General features: G+C 37.2%; 1 protein-coding gene across 8 annotated transcripts in view; it reads right to left on the bottom strand.

The window, feature by feature from the left end:
* Window positions 1–24,451, bottom strand: part of Nav3 (neuron navigator 3) — a 560,089-nt gene that overhangs the window by 207,200 nt on the left and 328,438 nt on the right. For all 8 annotated transcript variants that reach the window (XM_060378026.1, XM_060378025.1, XM_060378030.1 and 5 more), the window contains exons 4-5: window positions 10,856–10,928; window positions 7,597–7,780 (exon numbers count right to left, since the gene is read on the bottom strand). In XM_060378026.1, the coding sequence (XP_060234009.1) occupies window positions 7,597–7,780; window positions 10,856–10,928 (257 nt within the window). The remainder of the gene's footprint in view (window positions 1–7,596; window positions 7,781–10,855; window positions 10,929–24,451) is intronic.

A 24,451-nucleotide genomic window follows, 5' to 3' on the forward strand; every position in this document is an offset into this window, starting at 1 on the left:
TGTTACATGTGCTCTCTCCTACAACCTTATCTAACATTAGAGGCAAGAGCACCAGTTCTCATCCATGTCACTCCACTGCCAACCGCGAGGGAAACTCGCGGGGACCCCCTCTTTAAGGACCAAGCCTTAGAGATGTGTCTGCAGAGCAGCAGAAGGGTCAGTGGCTGCCTAGTCTCTAAATATCGGAATAAATGCATACATACAAACAAGATTACATTACAGATACTCATATGAACATCTGTGCATGAGCACATGTGTGAGTGCATGCACATACACATATGCAGCTTTGCTTTTAATATTAACACCATTAATCTTTTTGGTTTCCCAACTGCCATAAAAGAAAAATTTATGTGTGCCTAGGGATGAAAAGATCATGCTTTTGTTTTCTTAAGATTCATAAATTTTCCTACTTGTTTCCTTTCTCTTAAAGCTTTGAGTCCTTGACTTAAGAAAGGACACACTATAGACCACAACACAGAACTGAGTAAAGTATCTAATTGAATCCAGGTTCCTGAGGGCTTAAATTACCAAAGCTTCCCTGTCATCCCAAATTAAAGCTCCTTATATACATTTCATGATTTATAACCCCAGGACAAAAAGCTGAAAAGCATCCCAGTTTTAGAGTGCATATCCCTGAAGAAAATCATGATTCCTGGAAGAGAAGCCCTGAAAGGCAAATATCCTCAATGAAAGAGGACATTTAGGACAATATGTGTGGCAAGGGTCATGGAGCCTGAGAGGCTTCCCAGGGAACTCAGAGCAAGCATCAAGGGGTTCTGTCAGTCATAGCGACTTCATCCACATGGGAAGTAGATGGCTTTGTTCTTGCTCTCCGAAAATAAAATTGAGACTAGCAATTGACCACCTGGAGATAATTCTCCATGTTCTCAAAATAGTTTTAATTTTTGACTTAAAAAAGGCCACACCTTTACCATAACTTGTGTCATCCAATTACATATTAAAAAAATAAAAACCTCTACTTCACATCCAGTGTTTTTGCATTTAAGTTCTATAAGGCAGAATTCATTTCTTCATGTGATTTGATGTATGGGGTGGTGAATTCTGACAATAGTCTGAAACTAGAATTGGAAGTCCTTTGATCATCTCAACTGAAATTAAATGAAAAGATTGCTTTTAAGAAAAATCTCCAAAGAGCATGCATGGGCTAGACTCAGGCCCCCTACACATATGCAGCAGTTGTTGTGCAGCTTGGTCTTCGTGTGGGTTCCCTAACAATGGGAGCAGGGGTTGGCTCTGACTCATTTGCCTTCCTTTGGATCCTTTTCCCCTAGCTGGGCTGCATTGTCAGGCCTCAGAGAGGGCTGACAGTCCTGCTGGGAAGGAATTGAGGTGCCAGGGTGTGTTGGGACACCTGGAGGGCCTTCCCTTCTCAGAGAAGAAAGAGGGAGTGGAGTGGGGGAGGGGTCATGAGGGTGGGTATGAGGAGATCAGGCTGTAAAGCGATTAAATAAATAAATAAATAAATAAATGATCTCTTTTTTTTTAACTTTTTGGTAAACAAAAAGACTTTCTTGTATGCTATCATCTTAACAACTCATATCAACCAGATTGGAATAATTTATTACCTTTTTGATTACTATATCTTACAAGATATTCTACAGAAAACTAATCCATTCATTAACTGGTATTACTGGTTGAATTCATGTGCTAAGAAATGAATGTAGGTTCTCTGGAACAGCAGACAGTGTTCTTAACTGTGAGCCACCTCTTCAGCCCTAAGGGTGTGTTTTTATAGGGTTTTTTTGTTAGATTAGTCATGCTATCAATATATTTATTAGACTCTAATTAAAACCAAATAAATACACTGTGCTATTAATTGTAAGTTAGATGTGTCCTTTCTGAATACTTGATCTGTTATCTTATTTGGCTCTTCTAAGCGAAACATAACAGAAGAAATGAGGACAACTCATGAATGGCTTTCAGCTGTCAGTGACATAACAAGGCAAAAGAACTTCATTCATGCTGCCTATTTTCTTTCTTTCTTTCTTTCTTTCTTTCTTTCTTTCTTTCTTTCCTTCTTTCTTCTTCTTTTTTAAACAATTCTCCAGATGGTAACAATCTTGGAAATCTGTATGTCGCATTTTGAATGCAGAAATCATATCCAAAATCAGAAATGGAACTATGGACCCAGGCAGCAATAGCAGCAGTAGCGATTATCATACACAACATGAAAAAAGAAGATTAACCTAGAATCTATATAGACTAGATAGATATAGAGAATGATACAAGATCTACTACAGACAACATGGAGTTTTCTACACACTGGATAATCTCTATTTATTCTAAATGCCACACTGAGACAAATGAGAGCTGAATGTTATGAGTAACGCCAAAAGTGTATTTTAATTAACATCTTATACTAAGTTGATGATTTTATAAAATTTTAATTTTTAAAGACTTCAAACTTGTAACTATAACTCTTTCTTAATGCTTTCCCCCTTTAACATTTGCATTTTAAATTGACACATAGCATTTGCACACTTGTGGAGTATGGTATGAGGATTCATTACTTGCATACATTTCATAAGCATTAGATTAGGGTGAATGGCCTGTTTATTACATTAGACATAAATAATTTTTCCTTTTTATTTATTTATTCATTTTTATTTCTATTAATTAAAGTTTATTCACTTTGTATACCCCTTGTAGCTTCCTCTCTCCTCCCCTCCCTATCCCACCTTCCTCCCTCTTCTATGCCCACACCCCTCCCCAAGTCCACTGATAGGGGAGGTCTTTCTTTCCTTCCTTCTGATCAAGTCTAAGAGTTCTCATCAGGAATGGCTGCACTGTTCTCCTCTGTGGACTGGTAAGGCTGTTCCCTCCTCAGGGGAGGTGATCAAAGAGCAGGCCAATCCGTTCATGTCAGAGACAGTCCCTGTTCCCATTACTATGGAACCCACTTGGACACTGAACTGCCATGGGATACATCAGTGAAGGGGTTCTAGGTTATCTCCATGAATGGTCCTTGGTTGGAGTATCAGTCTCAGAAAAGATACCTGAGCCCAGATTTTCTGGTTCTGTTGCTCTCCTTGTGGAGCTCCTGTCCTCTGCCGGTCTTACTATCTACCCCTTCTTTCATAAGATTCTGTGCACTCTGCCCAAAGTTTGGCTATAAATCTCAACATTTGCTTTGATACTCTGCAGGGTAGAGCCTTTCAGAGACCCCTGTTGTAGGCTCCTGTCCTGTTCCCTGTTTTCTCCTTCTTCTGATGTCCATCCTCTTTGCCTTTCTGAACGGGGATTAAGCATCTTAGCCAGAGTCCTCCTTCTTGATTAGTTTCCTTAGGTGTACAGATTTTAGTATGTTCATCCTATATTATATATCTAATATCCACTTATGAGTGAGTATATACCCTGTGTGCTTTTCTGCTTCTGGAATACCTCACTCAGGATGATCTTTTCTAGTTCCCACCATTTGCCTGCAAATTTCATGATTTCCTTGTTTATCACCCTGCACAAAACTAAAGTCCAAGTGGATTAAAGACCTCAATATAAAACCAGACACACTAAACCTGTTAGAAGAAAAAGTGGGGAAAAGCCTTGAAATCATTGGCACAGGAGACAACTTCCTGAACAGAACACCAACAGCACAGGCTCTAAGAGCAACAATCAATAAATGGGACCTCATGAAACTGAAAAGCTTCTGTAAAGCAAAAGACACTGTTGTCAGAACAAAATGACTGCCTACAGATTGGGAAAGGATCTTCACCAACCCTCTTTCTGACAGAGGGTAAATATCCAGAATATATAAAGAACTCAAGAAAGTAAATAGCAACAAATCAAGTAATCCAATTAAAAATGGGGTATAGAGCTAAACAGAGAATTCTCAATAGAGGAATATAGACCGGCAGAGAAACACTTAAAGAAATGCTCAAGTCCTCAGTCATCAAGGAAATGTGAATCAAAACGACCCTGAGATTTCAGCTTACACCCATCAGAATGGCTAAAATGAATAACTCAAGTTACAACACATGCTGGAGAGGATGTGGAGAAAGGGGAACTCTCCTCCACTGCTGGTGGGAATGTAAACTTGTACAACCACTCTGGAAATCAATTTGGTGCTTTCTCAGACAATTAGGAATATCGCTTCCTCAAGATCCAGCTATACCACTCCTAGGCATATATCCAAAAGATGCTCAAGTACACAACAAGGACATTTACTCAACCATGTTTGTAGCAGCTTTATTTGTAATAGCCAGAAACTGGAAACAGCCCAGATGCCCCTTGACTGAAGAATGGATGCACAAATTGTGGTACATCTACACAATGGAATATTTCTCAGCAATAAATTTCTTTTTATGTTAGGAACATGGAAAATCTTCTCTACTAGCTATTTTAAATTATTCAGTCAGTTATCATGTGAGCTATTAAACATTAGAAGTTATTACTCCTGTCCATCTACACCTGTATCATTAACCATTCCCTCTCCACTTCCCTATCATATTTTTCTCAGTGTTGTCAACAACTATTCTTTTCTCAACTTCTTTGACTTAACTTTCAAAGCTTCATGTATTACCAAGAACCTGTGGCGATTGTCTTTTTGTGTTTTTTACAAATGTAACTATAATGTCTTCCTACCTAAATTGGTGAGAGAAGCAATACTGATTTGTTGTTACATTTTATTAAAATCCATTATAAAATGAAAAGAAAAATCTGTTGTTATATTTACTTTCTAAATGGTGACATTAAATGTAAGGAATAATGTATGTGGACAAATAAATTTTAATTTAGAAGGTGATCAGAATTTGGAAAAAGAAATGTGAGGATTAATATTCAGTGGGGATGGGAAGACTACAGTCTTTAAATCTTACAGTATTTAAAGAACAGTCCAAGTACCAACTAGAGTTTTAGCCAAGCCACACTACAGAGAAACATTAGCCTGAGCAAAGTACCTTGTTAATGTGGACTAATGTGGTCCAATACTAAGGGCCACTTGCAAGATTCAAACCAGGGAAGGAGGACCTGCTGGGCAAGCTCAGGAGTCTATACATCTACATATAACTTTCTATGCAAGCTTCTGACATTACGTTTCATTTTCTTTAGCAAGTAAGGGGGCTGAAGCACAGGGATGTCATGGAAGGCTGAGTACTACCTATCAAAAGCAGCTGTCATCACAGGGGTGACAGGCCTCTCAGTGAATTTCTGGAGGATTCTGCAGCCTCTGTGCATGTTTGTAAGGGATGATGTCGTTGGGGTTAATTCATGTAGGAAGACCCATTTTAACTGTTGATGGGACAAATGCCCAGGCAGGGGTGCTGGCCCCTGTTGAATGGAGGCAGTGCAGTGAGCATGGGCATGCAGCCCTCATCCTGATTGTGGATACTACCTGAGCCTTTTCCTCAAGCTCCTTGACTTCTCTGCTACAATGGCATCGACTTCAAGATGCAATCGAAAGTAAGCCTTCCTCCTTTAAGGTGTTTTTGTCAGGATGTTACTACAACAAGAGAAAATAAACTAATACCAAAGCATCTCAGGTTTCATAGTTTGGAATGAGCGGACTTGGGATCCAATCTCGTCCCACATTCTAAAAGTGGGCTTCAATGATTAAATCTCATTTATTTCTTTATTTATTTATCTATCTATCCATCTATTTATTTATTTATTTTACAATTTATTCACTTTGTATTCCAGCTGTAGCCCCTTCCTTTGTCCCCTCCCAATCCTGGCCTTCCTCCCTCTTCTCCTCTTATGACCCTCCCCAAGTCCACTAATAGGGGAGGTCCTTATTAGGGAACCCACTTGGAGATTGATCTGTGCAGGGGTTCTAGGTTAGCTCCATGCATGGTCCTTGGTCAGAGTATCAGTCTCAGAAAAGATCTCTGTGCCCAGATATTTTGATTCTGTTGTTCTCCTTGTGGAGCTCCTGTTTCCTCTAGGTCTTTCATCTCCCCCTTCTTTCATAAGATTCCCTGTACTCTGCCCAAAGTTGAGTTATGAGTCTCAACATCTGCTTTGATACACTGCTGGGCAGAGTCTTTCAGAGGCCATTTGTGGTAGGCTCTTCTCTTGTTTCCTGTTTTCTCCCTCTTCTGATGTTTATCCCGTTTGCCTTTATCCCGTTTGAATGAGGATTAATCATCTTACCCAGGGTCCTCCTTCTTGCTTAGCGTCTTTAAGTGTACAGATTTTAGTATGTTTAACGTATATTTTGTGTCTAATATCCACTTATAAGTGTATTCTTTATTGATTCTAATTATGTTTCCATGTCTTGAACCATTTCGTTTTTCTGTTTGAATGTGGATTCCTGTCTTTCCATGATGACCTCTATTTTTTTGTTTGTTTCCTCTCTATATGCCTCTACTTGTGCCTCTATTTGTTTGGCTGTATTTGCCTGTATTTCTTCCTTCCTTCCTTCCTTCTTTCTTTCTTTCTTTCTTTCTTTCTTTCTTTCTTTCTTTCTTTCACTTTATTCACTTTGTATCCCCCCCATAATCCCCTCCTTCCTCCCCTCCCAATCCCATCTTCCCATCCCTTTCTTCACTCATGCCCCCCCCCCAAGTCCACTGATAGGGGTGGTCCTCCTCTCCTTCCTTCTGATCTTAGTCTATCAGATCTCATCAGGAGTATTTGCCTGTATTTCTTTGAGAGCTTTGGGGGATGTAATCAAAGTCACGATCAGATAACCTTAAGTGAAAAGCATCACCCTAGATGATCAGGTGTTTTTGTTTTTGTTTTTTTTTAATTTTAAGCTTTATTTATTTTGATGTGTATTTTTACGTGCCTGTGTGATTTTATGTGTACCACATGCATGCAGCTGCCTGCAGAGACCCAAAGCTAAGGGATCACTGGGACTGGAGCTGCAGGTGTTGTGAGCTGCCTGATGTGGGTTCTGGGAATTGAACCTGGTCTACTTACATATATGCTCCTAATCACTGAGTTGTCTTTAGAGCCGCATCCTAAATAATCTTGATGTAAATATCATCCAATTGAACAGCTCGAGAAAACTTTGAGTGCGAAGTCTTTTCTGACAATAGGCAATTTCTTGTCTCTCCTTCTGGTCTGCCTTTCAGATTTCACTTGCCTAGTTAGCCCCCAATCACGTAGGCTGTACTTACACAGGCCAAAATTCAAGCTACACAAATGCATGCATGTAGTCACATACATATATGAACACAATATATAATCTTTAATATCAGTATGTTCTCAAATACTCAAAAGTACTGTGAACAATAGCCCTTGACTTTTTGAAAGATTTAATAAACTCCAACTATCAATGAAATGTAATTATACCTCAGGATACCAGGACACAAAAGGGACGTTGTAAATACTAACATACAACTGACTGGAGGAAGAAACCACACCACATTGCTTCTACCAAGGACATCTTATACAGTGAGACAGACAAAAGTCACCATTAGAAGATAAACAAAAATGTGTGTCCTAAAAATGTGATAGGCCTTTCTTGTCAGATCCAAAGACAAGGGTTTGAGACCTTCCTTTCACAAGTCATGTATCTGGGTCACGTGAAAATAAAAGCACGTAAGGACAATTTTAAACTCACAATAACTTAAAAAAAAAATCAAACCGCATGCAAACATACTCATTTCCAGTGCATTCCCCACCTCCCTTCCTTACCTGGACTGCATATCTTGCTGGGGTTTGGCCTGACTACCTTCGGACTGAGGAGCAGTGTGCGTCACTCGCTGTTGAAGTTCCACCAGGGACTGATAGTACTGCTGCTGATGGTGCTGCTGCTGCTTGTAGCGAGACAAGCTGAAAAACAGCCCTAGAATGGCTTTTAAGTTTCCATTTCTTATTTCTGTATCAAATGGAAAAATGCAAAACACGGTCACGTGAATTGAATTGATTGTTCTTCCTGTGTGAACCAAAGTCTAGATGTCATTCCCTTAAGCCAGATCTATGAGGCTAAAAATACAAGTTGGTTTCTCTCATTCACAGTTTCAGTTGACTCTGGATTTCTCAGCTCTGCCAACATTACAAAGTGGCTTCAGATATCACGGAGAGAAGAGCAGCAGAAGGAACAAACCCCACTAAACAAAGATGCTCCATGGGTTGTGGTTTTCCTTGTTTTGGGAAGAGGATGTGCTCACTCCCTTGGAGTAACCATTTGATTTTGCACACTGTTTCCCTCCGAAATGCACATAGCTGTTGCTCGCATAGACTTGGCTATGGAGAAATGATGCTACTTAAATGACCATCATCTTGCACTCACAAATACTAACTTTGTGGGTACATCTCCTAAAATCAAATTGGGTTTACAGAAATCAACATTCTTTCCAAGTTATCATGAGTCAGCCTGGTCATTTTTGGATATATATATATTTAAAGTATGAACAGGTCTTCAGGAGCACATGTCATATCATTTTTTTTAGGTGAAATAATTTTTTTTACACAATAGTGTCTCTTTTATTTCATGCTATATGCTACCGAATAACACTGATTTTGCTTACATAACCTTAAGGGACTTATTTAATAATTATCAACTGAAGCATATAGGGTTTCTGTATGAGATTTTCCAATGGTGTGTAACAAAACTAAATACACAAATTCAGCTACAACAAAAAATTAATTTTTAATAATCTTACCTATAAGTTGAAACCTTCACACAAGCACACAAACTATTTTGACCGTATCTACACTCATTCTCTTCTTCGAACTGTTGTCGCATAACACCCCCACCATGTTCCCATGAAACACCCCTTTTCTCTTCTGAACTTATGACTCTATGACCAGGAAAAGTGATGTAAGTTAAGCCTAAAAAGAGGCTCCATAAATATGGTCATATCCTAAATAAAATTAAAAATAAAAACTTCTCCCCTGAGGTGTCGCGTCCTCTCCTTCTGGAGTGTAAGTACTTTAACAAGCTCAGTGGTTTTGCTCACTGATGACTTAGAAGCTAACCCTGGCTATGTAATACAGTTGAATTCATTAAGGGATAACTTGGATTGACCCCCCTTTTATAAATTCATACAATTTTTATACATTCTTATAATGTCTTACAGTCATTTGACCAATGAGCCCACAGTGAGAAAAAAGTGATTTATTTCTCCCTATCAGCTTAAATGATCTCATACAAAAGATTTTTCCACCCCAATCTTATTATAAATATACTTAATTTAGACCTAATTAGTTATATTGTAAATATACCTAATTTATACCTAATTTATGCATTTTGACAAAGCATACTTTTTAAAAAATGAACCAAATAAGTAGTTTTGAATTAATAAACAGTACTGTGTGATATGCAATAGATATGAAATGAACAATGGAAACATTTCTTGCTTGCTTATACAGCAAAATTCAGTCAGGGAGGAATTTTATTCAAATTCTATTCTATGTAATTGAACCAGTTGTTAGATTTTAATCTCAGCCTGTGAGCCACTGAATAGCTAATTGAATTATACAATATAATGTTTGTTTCATCCATATATAAAAGCATAATGGAAAATTAAAATATGGAGAAAACTGAGAAAATAAAATAATTTGTTAAATAGCTATTATATTGCAGAAAGTCACAGCCTTTCTATTCCAGTGAAAAGAAATTTTAAAAACTTAAAACTTCAATATTTGTAATTTTAGTCACAGAAAAACATTTTCAAAGCAAATCAGTTACAGGACAAGTTAAATGTTTAAAGTATTTTCTAGTATCCATTAAAAAATTAAAACCATTAGTTTCATAATTATTGTCACTAGTGCAGGTTCCAAATTCTTGTAGTTGATTTTACTGTTTAGGAGTTTTGTGAATATTTCCTAATAATACTGTAAAATCACTTCTTACTTAGAATTAGTAAAAGTTCAACTAGAAAATACTTCCTTATCTCATGTTGATAAATATAACTAATAATAAAACAAATACACAAATACATGGAGGGAAGCAAAAAATGTGTAGCAATGTTGAGTAATGGGGGAAGAATGCAGGAATAGAAGCATCATTTCATTTGATTTTGGCAAAAGTTGTGCTATGTATGTTGGAGTTTTGAAAATGTCACCTTTGTATGAGAGAAAGTTTCTAAACACAGAAACAAATGGAAAAAAAACAGTTCAAACTTTTTTTATGTTGGCATATTATAATTTAGTATAATTTAATTTTGATTAAAATTAATTGTCACCACAACTCTGGTCACCTCCCTCTGAGGGGTGCAGCCTTGCCAGACCACAATGCAACCAGTCCTGATGAGACCTGATAGGCTAGGGTCAGATGGAAGGGGAGGAGGACCTCCCCTATCAGTGGACTAGGGGAGGGGCACAGAGGGGAAGAGAGAGAGAGAGGATGGGAGTGGGAGGAGACAAGGGAGGGGGCCACAGCCCGGGTACAAATTGAATAAATTGTAATAAATGACAATAATTATAATAAAAAGATAAAAAATTGTCAGTCTGACATGTAATATTCTCAAAATATTTACAAATAGTGCTTAGTAATACTCTCAGTCTAAGCATGTAAGATCTCATTGTCATGTACACAAACTTATATGCATTTGACTGTCATTATTACCTTAATTATATCATAGAAATATTAGTGGTAAAACATTTGTCCATGAATTTCATTATTAACAGGTATTTATATACAGGTATTATCATGTATATAAATCTATCCATCTATTTACAAAGTTAATAATCTCTGTATTAGTAATAATATATAAGTGCTATGTTGATTCATCTCCATCTCCCACATTAACATAAAGAGCAATTCTAGAAAATACAAAAATATCTAAATAATATACTAATACTACTAGCCACCATGTTTGCTCTATGCATCAATAAATTTCCTTCATTATTCGCTGAGGAGGTCTGCATGCCAACAATACATTTTAAACACTATCAATACTGTTTCAGAACTCCTGATGCCATTTATGACCATGATACAGTGTCTTACCTTCAGCAGATAGACCTTGAACATTAACTCCTCGGGCTGCTAGAAAACTAAGGCAGACATCAACATTTTCAATCTGCAACATGAAAAACAGTGAAAAGCCCACTTAGAGGATTACTCTTCAGTAAGGATGTGAGCAAAACAAGAAGAAAAAAAAAGTAATACTTCACATTCATTTCATTCTAGAGAGAGTTACCAGAGTTTTACTAGAATTATCTTGGCTGAATACAGAGTGACCATAAAGCTTCCATTGTCCATTTTAGTACTTGCAAACAATTGATAAAAGCATAATCAAGAATGGCATTCTTGAATCATAGCAACCCACCTACGTATTACAAGACTAGATCTGTGTTTTACAAATAAGTCTCAATGAAAACATCCATATGAGATGAGACCGCAGCATTATAATTACAAGCATATTAGGATGTGGGATACTGAATTAAGTTAGAAGCTTGATAAAGAAGATGTGTTATATAATAAATTAGGCATTTTTTTTATTCCAAACCACAGAAAGAATATTCTTTTAAAATTTGTGTTTGTATTCTGACAGCTGAGAAAGCCAGTGGTTAAATGCAACTACCTTTCCTATTTTTTAATTACATTTTTTATATTAATCACAGTTCATTCATTTTTGTATTCCAGCTATAGCCCTCTCTTTCATTCCCTCCTAATCCCACCCTCCTTTCTTCATCTCTTCCCATGCCCCTCTGCAAGTCCACTGATAGGGGAGGTCCTTCTCCCCTTCCATCTGACCATAGCTTATCAGGACTCATCAGGATTGGCTGCAATGTACTATTCTGTGGCCTGGCAAGGCTGCTCCATTGATTGTTGAGTGTTTTAATATTCTAAAAATGGTGCATGATAAGTTAAAGAAGACATTTAAAGCTAATATTTATGTTTTATTAACAACTCATCAATAGGCACACATAAGGACACATAAAGTTCTGCCAGTGTCCTCTGTGGCTCAGTATCAAAGGGAGGCTGACATGTGTCTGCAAAATTAACAATATATTCAATAATTAATCTATAAAAATGTGCAGACTATATTCTTTCTTCAATATAATGTTGTGCATGAGGAAATCTAAATCACAGCATCCAATGAGCTATTTTTTCTTGCTCAGAAATAAAGTCAAGGCATACAAATTTGCTTTGGAAAAATTTATATTGATAAAAATAGCACTATTGAAAGTATTTCATTATAAAAATAATAGAGCTGAAAAGATGATCAAAGAGTGACCTAATACATATCATCCCATCCTCAACATCTGAGTCTTAAGGAAGGTTATGTACATCAGAACCTTTCTCAGGCTATTTCCTATTAAAAAACCGAAGAAATAAGAAAAGAGAAAAGGACTAGGGCAGATGGATCTATGGGTAAGAACACTTCCAGTGCACACATGAAGACTAAGTTCAAATCTTCAGGACCCAAGTAAAACATTATCATGACAACTGCAGTCCCAGTGCTGGGGTCAGGCAGAGGTGGATACAGAAGTGTCACAGAGACATATCTTCTGTTGGCCTAACTCCTGGGGCAGAGAGACTATCTCAGGGTAATGAACTGGTGAGTGATGTCATCTGTTCATCTGCCTTCCTTCCTTTAGTTTGATTGAAGGCATCAAGATATACTTGTTGAGGCTCCATCACTCACATTTATTTGGGTGTTTTTAAAATATTATAGTGTGTGTGTGTGTGTATGCATGCATCTGTGTGTGTGTGTGTTGGCATTTTGTCTAATTGTGGTTATGTTTATTTGTGTGAAATTATGTGTGTGTGAGTTCAGGGGCCCACAGAAGCCAGAGGCATCAGATGCTCCTGAAGCTACAGTTGCAAGCAATTGGTGGCCAAATAACATGGGTGCTAGGAATTGAACTGTGGACCTCTGAAAGTGTGGGGTCCTTATCCCTGAGCCATCTCCATTGCCCCTAACATAGCATTTCATATGCAATGGGAACTCAAAGCATTCTTTCAAAATAAAGGAGAAACTAAGGCAAGCTATCAAATACATCTTTGTATTTTGAATGAAATAGATAAACAGAAAAAAATAACAACAGTTAAGATACAGTTAAGTTAAAACAGTTAAGTTTTTTCCTTCTTTTTTATTTTTTGTTTATTATTATTATTATTATAATTTATTAAAATTTATTCAATTTGTATTCCAGCTGTGGCCCCTTCCTAATCTTCTCCCAATCTTGCCCTACCTCCCTTTTCTCACCTTATGCCCCTCCCCTACTCCACTGATAGGGGAGGTCCTCCTCCCTTTCTATCTGAACCTAGCCTATCAGGTATCATCAGGATGGCTGCACTGTCTTCCTCTGTGGCCTGGCAAGGCTGTACCCTAATGTGTTCAGAAAAGTTGTCACCATTATTTTTGGGGATTAACAGAAAGAAGTTCAAGGAATCTCCATTAGGGACTCATGGGAGTATCCTTCCTTGACCTGTCAATGTAAAAAATGAAATGAGACTTAGATGCTGCATCATTTCTGAGCATGCCTGGAGGTAATGCATACATAAAATACTTAGCACTATACTCTGCAGAGTCAGAATTCATAACTCACTAAAAGGACTAATTACCATTATAAAAATCTTTAATAGTAATAAGGAAAGACAATGCTAAAAATGACTACAGATTCTTTGGATTTAGACCTCATAGCAGCTTTATCTTTTTATTAGTAATGTTGATTTATTATAATCTTTCAAGGTGTATTATATATTCTTAAAATATTGTTTTCATTTCAAGTTTTCTCATTTTCATCAAAACTGTTTTCTTTTTTAATTAATTTTTTATTTTTTATATTAGTTATAGTTTATTAACTTTGTATCCCAGCTATAGCCCCCTCCCTTATTCCCTCCTAATCCCTCCCTCCCCTCCCTCCCTCCCTCATCTCCTCCCTGCCCCTCTCTAAGTCCATTGATAGGTGTGGTCCTCCTCCCCTTCCATCTGACCCTAGCATATCAGGTCTCTTCAGGCCTGGCTGTAACATCCTCCTCTGTGGTCTAACAAGGCTGCTCCTCTCTCCGGGGGTGGGGGGTGGGTTAAGAGCCAGCCGTTGAGTTTCATGTCAGAAACAGTCTCTGTTCCCCTTATTAGGGAACCCACTTGGATACTGAGCTGCCATGGGCTACATCCGAGCAGGGGTTCTAGGTTATATTCATGCATGCTCAAGTACACAAAGACAATTGCTCAACCATGTTCGTAGCAGCTTTATTCGAAATAGCCAGAACTTGGAAACAACCTACATGTCCATCAATGGAGGAATCGATACAGAAATTGTGGTATTTTTACACAATGGAATACTACTCAGCAGTTAAAAACAAGGACATCATGAAATTTGCAGGCAAATGGTGGGATCTAGAAAAGATCATCCTGAGTGAGGTATCCCAGAAGCAGAAAGATACACACGGTATATACTCACTTATAAGTGGGTACTAGATCTATAAGATAGGATAAACATACTAAAATCTGTACATCAAAGAAAATAAACAAGAAGGAGGACCCAGGGTAAGATGGTCAATCCTCACATAGAAAGACAAATGGGATGGACATTGGAAGTAGGGAAAAAAAGGAACAGGACAGGAGCCTACCACAGAGGGCCTCTGAAAGACTCTAACGAGCAGTGTATGAAAGCAGATGCTGAGACTCATAAACAAACCATGGGCAGAGTGCAGGGAATTATATGAAAGAAGGGGGAGTTAGTATGACCTGGAGAGGACAGGAAATCTACAGGGATAAAATATGTATGGGCACAGGGGTCTTCTCTGAGACTGTTTCTCCAACAAAGGACCACGCATGGATATAAGCTTTATCTTAATCTTGTTTTGCAAAATTTTAATCAAATAGTTTGTAAAATTTACTCTACATAAGAAACAACTTAAGTACTTTTAAAAGCAGACTTGTCAGTTTAATCCCCCTAATGAATAAAACAAAAATGTAAGCAGATAGGGGCCAGTTTAAAAACTATTTTTATTTTTGTTTTTCTAAATATTTGGGTGATTTCAAATATTGTACTCAGCCCCCTTTTTTTCCCAAAGGAAATCCTTTCCTGTAATTTTGCTCTATTTCCATTTTTCTGTGGGAATTTCAAGGTACAGTCTGCAGTAAGTCACTATCTCCTGCTTATATGATCTATAGTACTATATAACTCATGCAGTTTCTTTTGAGACATAATGATATTCACATACATATCTCCTGGTAGTGGCATTACAAATAAATCCATTCTGAGTTCCACAATTATATTCCTCATCTGCTGCATTAGCTGTCTATTTCCAACTGGTAGGTAATCACTCCAAAGACTTTTACTTCCCTTTTAATGTGTTAGCAACATCATTTCTCCCATTAGTGATTTACCTGTTACTGGTATAGAATGCCTACTTTCCCTCTTTCACATGTTACATTTCATCATGGCTAAACAACTATGAAAATACAGGATAATGAAAATACAACGCAAAGTTCCTAAGTTCTATTTACAATAAATAGTTTCAGAAGTATCAAAACATACAGGTAAACTGGGCATCGAAGCTCTTGGATTCTATCTAAACATTTAATGGTGTTACAAATACCTAAAATAAAACCTTTCAGTAGGAGGTCATTTAAAATCATTTTTTTTTTCATTTACGTGTGTGTGTATGTGTGTGTCTATGTATTTGCAAGTAAAGTTTCTGCAGAGATCATAAGAGGGCATTGGATCTTTTGGAACTGGATTTACAGATGGTTGTGAGGCCCCTAACACAGGTGGAAATTGAACTCAGATTCTGCATAAGAAGAGCAAATTCTATCAATTTTAAAACATATAGCCAGCCATGGTGGTGCACACCTTTAATCCCCATACTAAGGGAGTCAGAGGCAAGTGCATCTCTGTGAGTTTGAGGCCAGTCTGGTCTACAGAGTGAGGTCCAGGACAGCCAAGGCTACATAGAGAAACCCTATCTTGGAGAAAACCAAAACAAAGAAATAAAATGTATATAACTTTTCTCCATCTAATTTTATATCATAGCACTGCCATTTGGGTTCAAATTATATAAAACTGAGTCATTTATTCATTAAGAACTTATTATTGTACTTAAGAAAGAGATGCTACCCTAAAATGTTTTTTAAAACACTGTCTAATTTCCAATAATTTCACATAGGCCCATAAATAATTGAGACCCAGTGTGCAAAACATTAATCACTTCATAGTTCATAGTTAAACATTTAGGTAGCTCCTTAAGAACATGGACCATACATGGAGATAATCTAGAACCTCTGCACAAATGTATCACGTGGCAGCTCAGTCTCCAAGTGGGCTCCCTAGTAATGGGAACAGGAACTGTCTCTGACAAGAACTTAGTGGCTGGCTCTTTGATCACCTCCTCCTGAAGGGGGAGCAGCCTTACCAGTCCACAGAGGAAGATAATGCAGCCACTCCTAATGAGACTTGATAGGTTGGGGATAGGGAAGGGGAGGAGGACCTCCCCTATCAGTGGACTTGGGAAGGGGCATGGGAGGAGAAGAGGGAGGAAGGGTAGGATTGGGAGGGGGCTACAGCAGGGACACAAAGTGAATAAACTGTAATTTATAAAAATATAAATAGATTTAAAAGTGAATAAAAAGAATATGGACGTGTGCAACAGCTAAATTACAAACTGGATCTCAAATGAGGAAAGGGAGGAATCATACTATCTTTTCTTTATTTATAGAAAACTCAAAACAAACTATATTTACACCTTTGATGATTTTAACTGAGAGTTAATGTGTTCTAGATATAAACACAGCATTTATACTACACGCAGCTGCATTTATTTATTTCAATGTTGAATAATTGATTCAAAACAAAGAACATCTTAACCCTGAACTCATACATTAGGCTACGTGATTATTGACCTGTTTTATCGCAAAACTGGTGTAACCTGTTCTAAGCAATGTACCTTGGAAGAGTCTTTCACAACATTAACAGATTTAAGCTTCTTTTCTCACAGGTTTTTTTTCATACCTACTTAGGATATTTACTACTTTTAGAAACTAAATGCCTGAATATGAATAATATTAGCATTAGAATTCACATTTAAATTATATCCATTATATAGGGGTTAATGCTAGGTGATTAATTCACCCAGCAAGTATTGACTGTTTATTCTGAGCCAAGGGCTTTGTGGGATGGTGAAGGGATATAAAAGTGAATTACAAGATCTTTGGCTTTGTGAGCTTATAAAATAGCTGCTGAGACAGTAAAGATTCACACATCACTATGATAAATTCCAAAAAAGATACATAAACAGCAGCGTATGGTACTGGAGAGAATGGAGTCATCAATTTTCACTATAGATCCTCTGACACCCTCACAGAGTGTCATTTAGAGTTGAAAGATAATTCAGGTCTTGATAAAGGGAGACAAGCAGCAGAGGGAGGAACAGGGCCTGTCCACCAGAGGTACCGCAAGGAAAACCGTTCATGAGTTGTTAAAGAGAGCTTAACAGTGCCTCATGCTGTGCAGTAACACAGATAGAGGGGATTTACCCCGACTCTGAAAGGTCACTCTGCCCTGTGACTCAAATACCACCATGACAGAAAGAAACAAAGAACCATAGTCCCAGCTTCAGGGATGAACTAGCTGAGGCCTCTACAAGATGCACATGCCGGTTAGGACACGAGTGAAGGACCAGACACCTACGGACGTGAGGACCTCCATCCAGCCCTGCCTTCTACATGAGCCCTCTCTGATGGGATATGCTTTTGCGATGTGTTGGGGAGTTCATTGTTTTAACCTTTTTTATTTTTATTTATTTATTTTTTTCAATGCAGTTTATTCAGGAACCTTGAACAATCATCTGACCCTGGGGAAAGCCAGCCCACAACTTAAATAGCCTCTGGGTAGCCAACCCCAGCGTGCCATGTGGGCAATGCAGATAGGTCCACATACATGGAAGCAAGCCAGATCCTTGGCCTTAGCCAAATGTGGAGTTGTTCGTGACAGAGAGCACTCACCATCGGGAAGGTGGAAGGCGGAAACCAGCTCCATCTTTAAGGCGCGGCATTACGCAGCTCTCTGCAGTTTCCCCTTTTTGTTTTAGATGCATCAGGCAAGAGTAGAGGTCTGATCTCTGATATTAGAAATAAATTGGGACTTTGTACTGATGTTCATTTAGGTGTCATCCACCCAAAGAGCATCAGACCCGTCTGATACCTTTTTCTCAGAGGCGGGTCCTGGGGCATCAACCCGCATGCAATCAGACATGCTCTTCTCTGGGTCGAAAGCGGCTGACCCTGAGTGCAGTGCTTAGCCTCGCATCCTGAGCGTAACATTTTAGCTTTTTATGGTAGCCAACCATGCTTGGGGAGACTGTCCTGCTTCAATGGCTGTAAAGGCCTGAATGGTCATGGCTGCATTACGCTGTTGTGAGACTCTAATCTTACATATATACCACAGGTAATTAACTTTACTTTGAGATAGGATTACAATATATCTTTCCAAGTGCTGGGATTACGGACATGTGCCTCCTTGCCTGGCATCAGTTGTGCTTCTGTTTCTTGTCATGAACTCATAACTCAATAAATTAATTAAATAATTAAATCATTCAACTAATTAATAATTATCATTGCTACCAAAATCAAAATGAGATGGCTCACATCGATCAAAAATGTATACTAATGTGTTTAAGCAATTACATTTAAGTCAAAGATTTTGACCAAACAAACTTGTCTGGAGAAATAAAGCAGAATATAGTAATTATTCTGCTTTAGTTAGATTATGGTTGGTTATTTTCAATTATTACTTTAACAATTGCCTGTTTTTTGTTTTTTGTTTTTTGTTTTTTGTTTTTTTTCCCTAAAGCTCAAGGGGTGAAAAACAGACTATCTCACTGAAGAACTTCTTATCTCGCCTACCCCTTTAGCATGGCTTAGAGTAAACCTGCTTTCCTGGGGATGACCCCTTGGCCAGTGGTTGGCCTAGGCCAACTGGGCTATGAGGTCTCCAAACATGTCATAGATTCCATTCTCTTGACCAGAACTTTACCTTAATCTACCTGCATTACTCTTATTACAACTCTCCCAGTAGATAATCTTAATATCACTTAGAAACCAGATCATGGATCAGAGCCCTAAAACACAATTTCTCTTCATGGAGACATTTTCAAGTCCTGAAAGGACATGTTTAAACTTTCATTGTTTGTTGTTTGACAATATAGTTGTGCATTGTAGGAGCCTCCATCTCCTATCCACATCTGTTATGCTCTCTCCTTCCTTAAACCACTTCTAGATTCCAGACCTGAGAAAACAACATATTTCTATAAAAAAGAATTCCAAATATAAAATGATTGTAATGCTATGAGAGACATGGACTCTTGAAATGAAGGCAGGAAAATTGATTTTCATTCAGAAGCCCAAAGGACCAAGAAACAATAACATCTGAAACAAAAGGATCTTCTTCTCAGGGGCCCATTTTTATATCAAATTATAATGAAAAAAGTATTGAACCAAGAACTGAACTGACATATTCATAGAAACAGCCTACAGTTTCATATCAACATGTTGCTTCTTAAGAAGAAGCCTATTTGGTCCCCAGCAGGCCAGGGAAGGTGGGCTCACTGAAGGCCTATGGTGTGAGGTGAACCCATGAGCAAAGCTAAGCATGAGCTGGTCACTGTTGGGAGGCATCTGAAGCTCAAGAACTCAAGTTCACAATAGCCAGGGATATAGAAAACTGGGCCTCACTGGTGTCTTTCTTCACAGCTCCCAAGTATTCACCACTGTGAAACTCCTAAGAAAGTCAACAGGCTTTGAATCTATTTGAAAAAGATCCACTGAGAAGAAGTTATGGAGCATTAAGAATCTTGATATCCAGAGCAATTTGGAAGCAGGATATGAAGTCATGGAAAGAGGGTATGTTAAAGAGGAGTACCCTCCATGGTCTGACAAGAGTCAAGACTGATCAGAAAGATTGCTCTAATAGTATGTTTTAGTCAAAGGAAGTGAAGTATCTATTTTAAATCCCTTTACTCATAAAAGGTAAGAAAACCTTCAGAAATCAATTTTGCCCCTCCCCCCTTTTTTTCTTTTACAATGGACTGATTCTTTTAACAATGATTTCACTGTGTTTTATTTTTACAACTTAGCCATAATACTCTAGCTTCACAACATGTTATGTGAAAGGAGAGGCAGTCTGCACATTCTATGTAACATGCTAAGAATGGAAGCAAGAGGAGTGGTATAGATGTTACTTCTCAATTTTCTCCTACCCTGACTGGTCAGAGCTAGCACAGAGAGCAAGTTGAAAAGAGTTTTAAGCACCTAGCTATGTATTCTAAGTATAAAGGTTTTTATCGTCCCCATAAAGTTTGATAAAATTCACCTTTATTATCCCCAGTTACTAGAAGCCTATTGTGATTGTCTTGCATTTGTATGTGGACGATTAATACATTGTACAGCCGGGATTTAACAGAAACCTAGCAGCCTGCAGTGACATTGTTCTTTCTCTGACCCTGTTCTGACAAACGTAATGTAGACATTGTCACTGAGCTGTTTTTTCCCCTGGCTAAAACTGTCTACACAATTGGCACATAGTTAAGACATAGTGTCAAGCACAAAGGACTTGTTCAAAAGATGTCAGGTGAACGTAGAAGGTAAAGACAGAATAGTATGCAAAATCCACTTGTTCCACATATTTTGTAAGTTCACAAGATTTAAAGAACTCCAGATTGTTTCTTAGATATATAATGCATTTGTGCATGTTCAGAGACCAAAACAGGGACCACGGATGGGACCATAACCCATGGAATTCCAACAGGCCCCAAAAGCCCGAAATGAAACAGAATGAAATTCTGCTCAGTCCCTTAAAAGGAACACAGACCAAATGGCTTCTTGATTCTGGCCTGGCAATAACTACTTTAGTTATGCCTTCAAGGTCTTGGACCAAATTTCAGTACTTTGAATTCATCAAATTGGTGATGATTTGGTACAGCAGTTCCAGGAGGTGTATTTCAGTAATGTAATGTATTTCAGTAATGTAATGCTGAATATAACAGAAGAAATCACATCAGGGTGGCCTGGGTTTCTGTGAGAAGCTCCTTTCAAAGTCTTACCTTCTGAAGTTGTGATTAAAAAAAAAACAAAACATAAAACAATTCTTCAGAGAGAGAGAGAGAAACCTTGATTAGGTGCCAATGCTACTGAGACCTTAGGGCACCAAGCTTCCTTTTCCCAAATTAGCAGGGCAAGATAGAGATAATTGCAATGTGACTCTACTTGTCTCTTCTGTATTTCTTTCCTTCGTTGTCTTCTTCAGGACTTTGTTTTGAGGTGCTCCCCATTTGGATATAAGAAATGTGTTTACTTAATAGGCACCTTGGTAAAGTGTATAAACGCTTAACTGTAAAATGAGTGTAATTTTCATTTGCGTATTACAATATACACATTATTAGAAACTGAGAAATGTTTACTCCCAAGGTTACTGATTCTAAGGTGTGAAATGTAAATGAAGACATTTTTATTTCCTTCCTCAAAATATTATGTGAAGATTAAAATATGAAGAGTTTAGCCGAATAGTAGAAACTAGGTATGTGTGTATATCTATGTATCTATCTATATGAATATACATATATACCTATACTAGAAATAGAGAGGGATTCATATGATAATTTATACTGTTCATATGTGAAAATAAGCTTCTCCTAATACATATTTGCTTTGATACATTTGATACATTTCTATGTGTATATCTATATGTTAATAAATATATTCATAGATATGGAAAGTTCACAAGGATTTTATCAGATAAGTTTCTTTTTGCTCAAAATCACTGTACCTTAACTGACTTGGCAGAGTATAATAAGTATCAAATGTTAACATTCATTTTCAAATATAAATGGCATTGAATCATCACCATGAAGTGTAACAGGTAGAATGAAGTATCGTAACATTTTGAAAAGCATCATCAGTATTCATTGACCTGAAGATATCAGCAATTTAAATAAGTTCCTCCTTTTCAGTTTGTCCCAAGAAGTGAAACTAAACAGTACTGTGGTGTTTTTATCATAGTCACAAAGCTGCTTTATGCTTCAATAGTGAGTAATTTAACCATAAAAATCTTTAAATATTATTTCTGTCCTAGGACCACACCCTTCCTTGAAGACATGGACATTTATATTCCTGCCACAAATGGATGAAACACATGTGGTCTTAGAAAAGAATGCTTATTTATATCACAAGTTTGGGAGTAGGAAAGGAAAAGTAGAGGTACTAAAATGTTGAAGAGAGAGAAAGGGAATGCAAGCTCAAATCAAGCCCCAGCATGTAATTTTGAAAACAATGAAGAAATGATTACAATGTTGTATGTAGAAGTAAAAGACACATAATAGTGGACAGATCACCATGGAACAAAACCAATAAAACGGGTGGGAACACTAGTAGGACTCAATGTAACACTTACTACAATGCTACGGTATTAAGGCAGTGTGACAACAGAAAAGAGAATAAATAGATCACAATAGACAGAACAGGGAGCCTATAAAAGAAGGACAGTAAGTAGAGACAACTGAAATTTGATAAAGAAGCAAAGGCAGTGTGGTGAAGAAAAGAGTATTTTCAAAAAATGTTGTTAAAACAGCTGGCTATCATACATAAAACATCAAACCTAGATGTGGACTTTGCTTTCTTTTCTGAAAATTAATTTAAAGTGAAAAAGAAATTTTAAAAATAAGCCACCAAAAGTGAAAATGTGAGAACACAGGAGAAAAATCTAGACCACTTTGGATGTGGCAATGGCTTTTTGATGCAACATGAAATGTATTGCCTGTGAATGAAATGAGATGTTAGGCTCCAACATTTTGCCTGAAAAAAAAATTACAAAATAATGATGAAAAAACAAAACAGAGGATGGAAATATTTCCCAAGGATTCCTGTTATCAAAAATACACAAGAGACATATATTTTATCTAAAATGTATACACTATACACATACATTATTTCTGTGCATTTCAGATAAACAGTATATATAAAATAGATACTGGTTATAAGAGAAGATATAAAGCTAATTGTTTTTCTAGCTCTAATTTTGTCATGGATTTATTATTTTTGTTTTGATGGTGGATGAGTACGTAAAGTATAATCAATACTAAAAGTAAAAAACTGAACGTGAAGATTCACAAGTTGAATAGAATTCGATTCTCTTTCAATTTGGTTCTGTTTCATTTTTTGGGTGTGATGCTTTTATTTGCAAGGTTTTTAGTAATAAAATTTATTAAAATAAAATGCAAAAGAGCCCTTAAAACTCAAAAATAAGAAAAACACAGTCTTACTAAAATATGGAACCAAAGTTTTGAAAATAATGCAGCTCCATGCCCTGACAACAGATAGCTCCTTGCCCTGTGTCACCACAGTGTTACATTAAACGACAGTGAGATTATGTTATACGTCCTACTCAGAACATCCAAAATGTGGAGTAAATCAAGTACCAACTGTTCACAAGAATCTGTAGAACTGAAACTTTACTCTCAATAGGAATACAAACAATGCTGAGCCACCTAGTAGGGAGTTACATCAGAGCTACAAATTTACATACAATCTGGCAATTGCAATCGCAGATATTAACTAGGCAAGATGTGTAGGAACAGATGTCCACACAAACATCTGCACAGAGACTTTGTTAGCAACATCAGCAAACTTTCTAAGACTTGGAAGCTAGTAGGATGACATTCAATGAATTAATGTATGGATAATACGTAGGAAAACACACACACAGTAGGATAATATTCAGCACTAAAGTGGGAGGAGGAGTCAGACAAGGTAATGATGTAATGTGATTTTTAATGCATATTGCTAAGAGAAAGAAGCCAATCTGAAAGGCCATTTGCCTATGGGGAATAATAGTAAGTGAACAAAAGTTCTCAGGGATTAGGAATATGTGAAGATTATTATAAAGGATTTTTATAGGGTTGAAACTATTTTGATGATGAATACAAGCCAATATACAATTTTCCAAATCATCACTAATGTGAACTTTATGCTGTGACTAGTACAGATGTGCCAAAGTAATCAACCAGCAACAACTGAGAACTCTGGGGTTTGGGTCTTGATAATTAGGGGAGCATGTGAATATGTGAACAGAAAATCTAGGAAAAACCTTGATAACTTTGAATTTTGCTGCATGCCTAAAGCCTCTATTAAAATTTATGTCTTTAAAATGAAAGGAGGGGAAATAGGAACAGCCAAAAATCCAGTGGTCTACGTTCCAGACTGCATTCTGTCAAATTTATTTATAAACAAGTCTAAAAGATATCAGGCTTGTCCTGAGGCATGAGTCCAAACCACATTTCTTACACTTTCTCAATGTGGAACACATGTATTCTCAATGAAAGCTCATTCTTATGCAGAGCTGTTTTGATTGCAAAGGAATTAGAGCTAGTAAAACATCTAATTCCAGGTGTTTGTACTTGTGTGTATATGTGTGCCTGTGTGTATGTGTGTTTGAAATCCAATCAATAAATTATGATGTCAGATTCTCAGAACTACCATTAAACTTTGGATTCCATGCAATTATTTTTTGATGTTTCTTTGATATATTAAACACAATTAACAAAAATCAGGTGGACAATATGATTTTTCAAAGTGTAACAAGAATAATGAGGAAT

This window comes from Meriones unguiculatus, chromosome 2, assembly GCF_030254825.1.
Source record: "Meriones unguiculatus strain TT.TT164.6M chromosome 2, Bangor_MerUng_6.1, whole genome shotgun sequence".
Lineage (NCBI taxonomy): Eukaryota > Metazoa > Chordata > Mammalia > Rodentia > Muridae > Meriones > Meriones unguiculatus.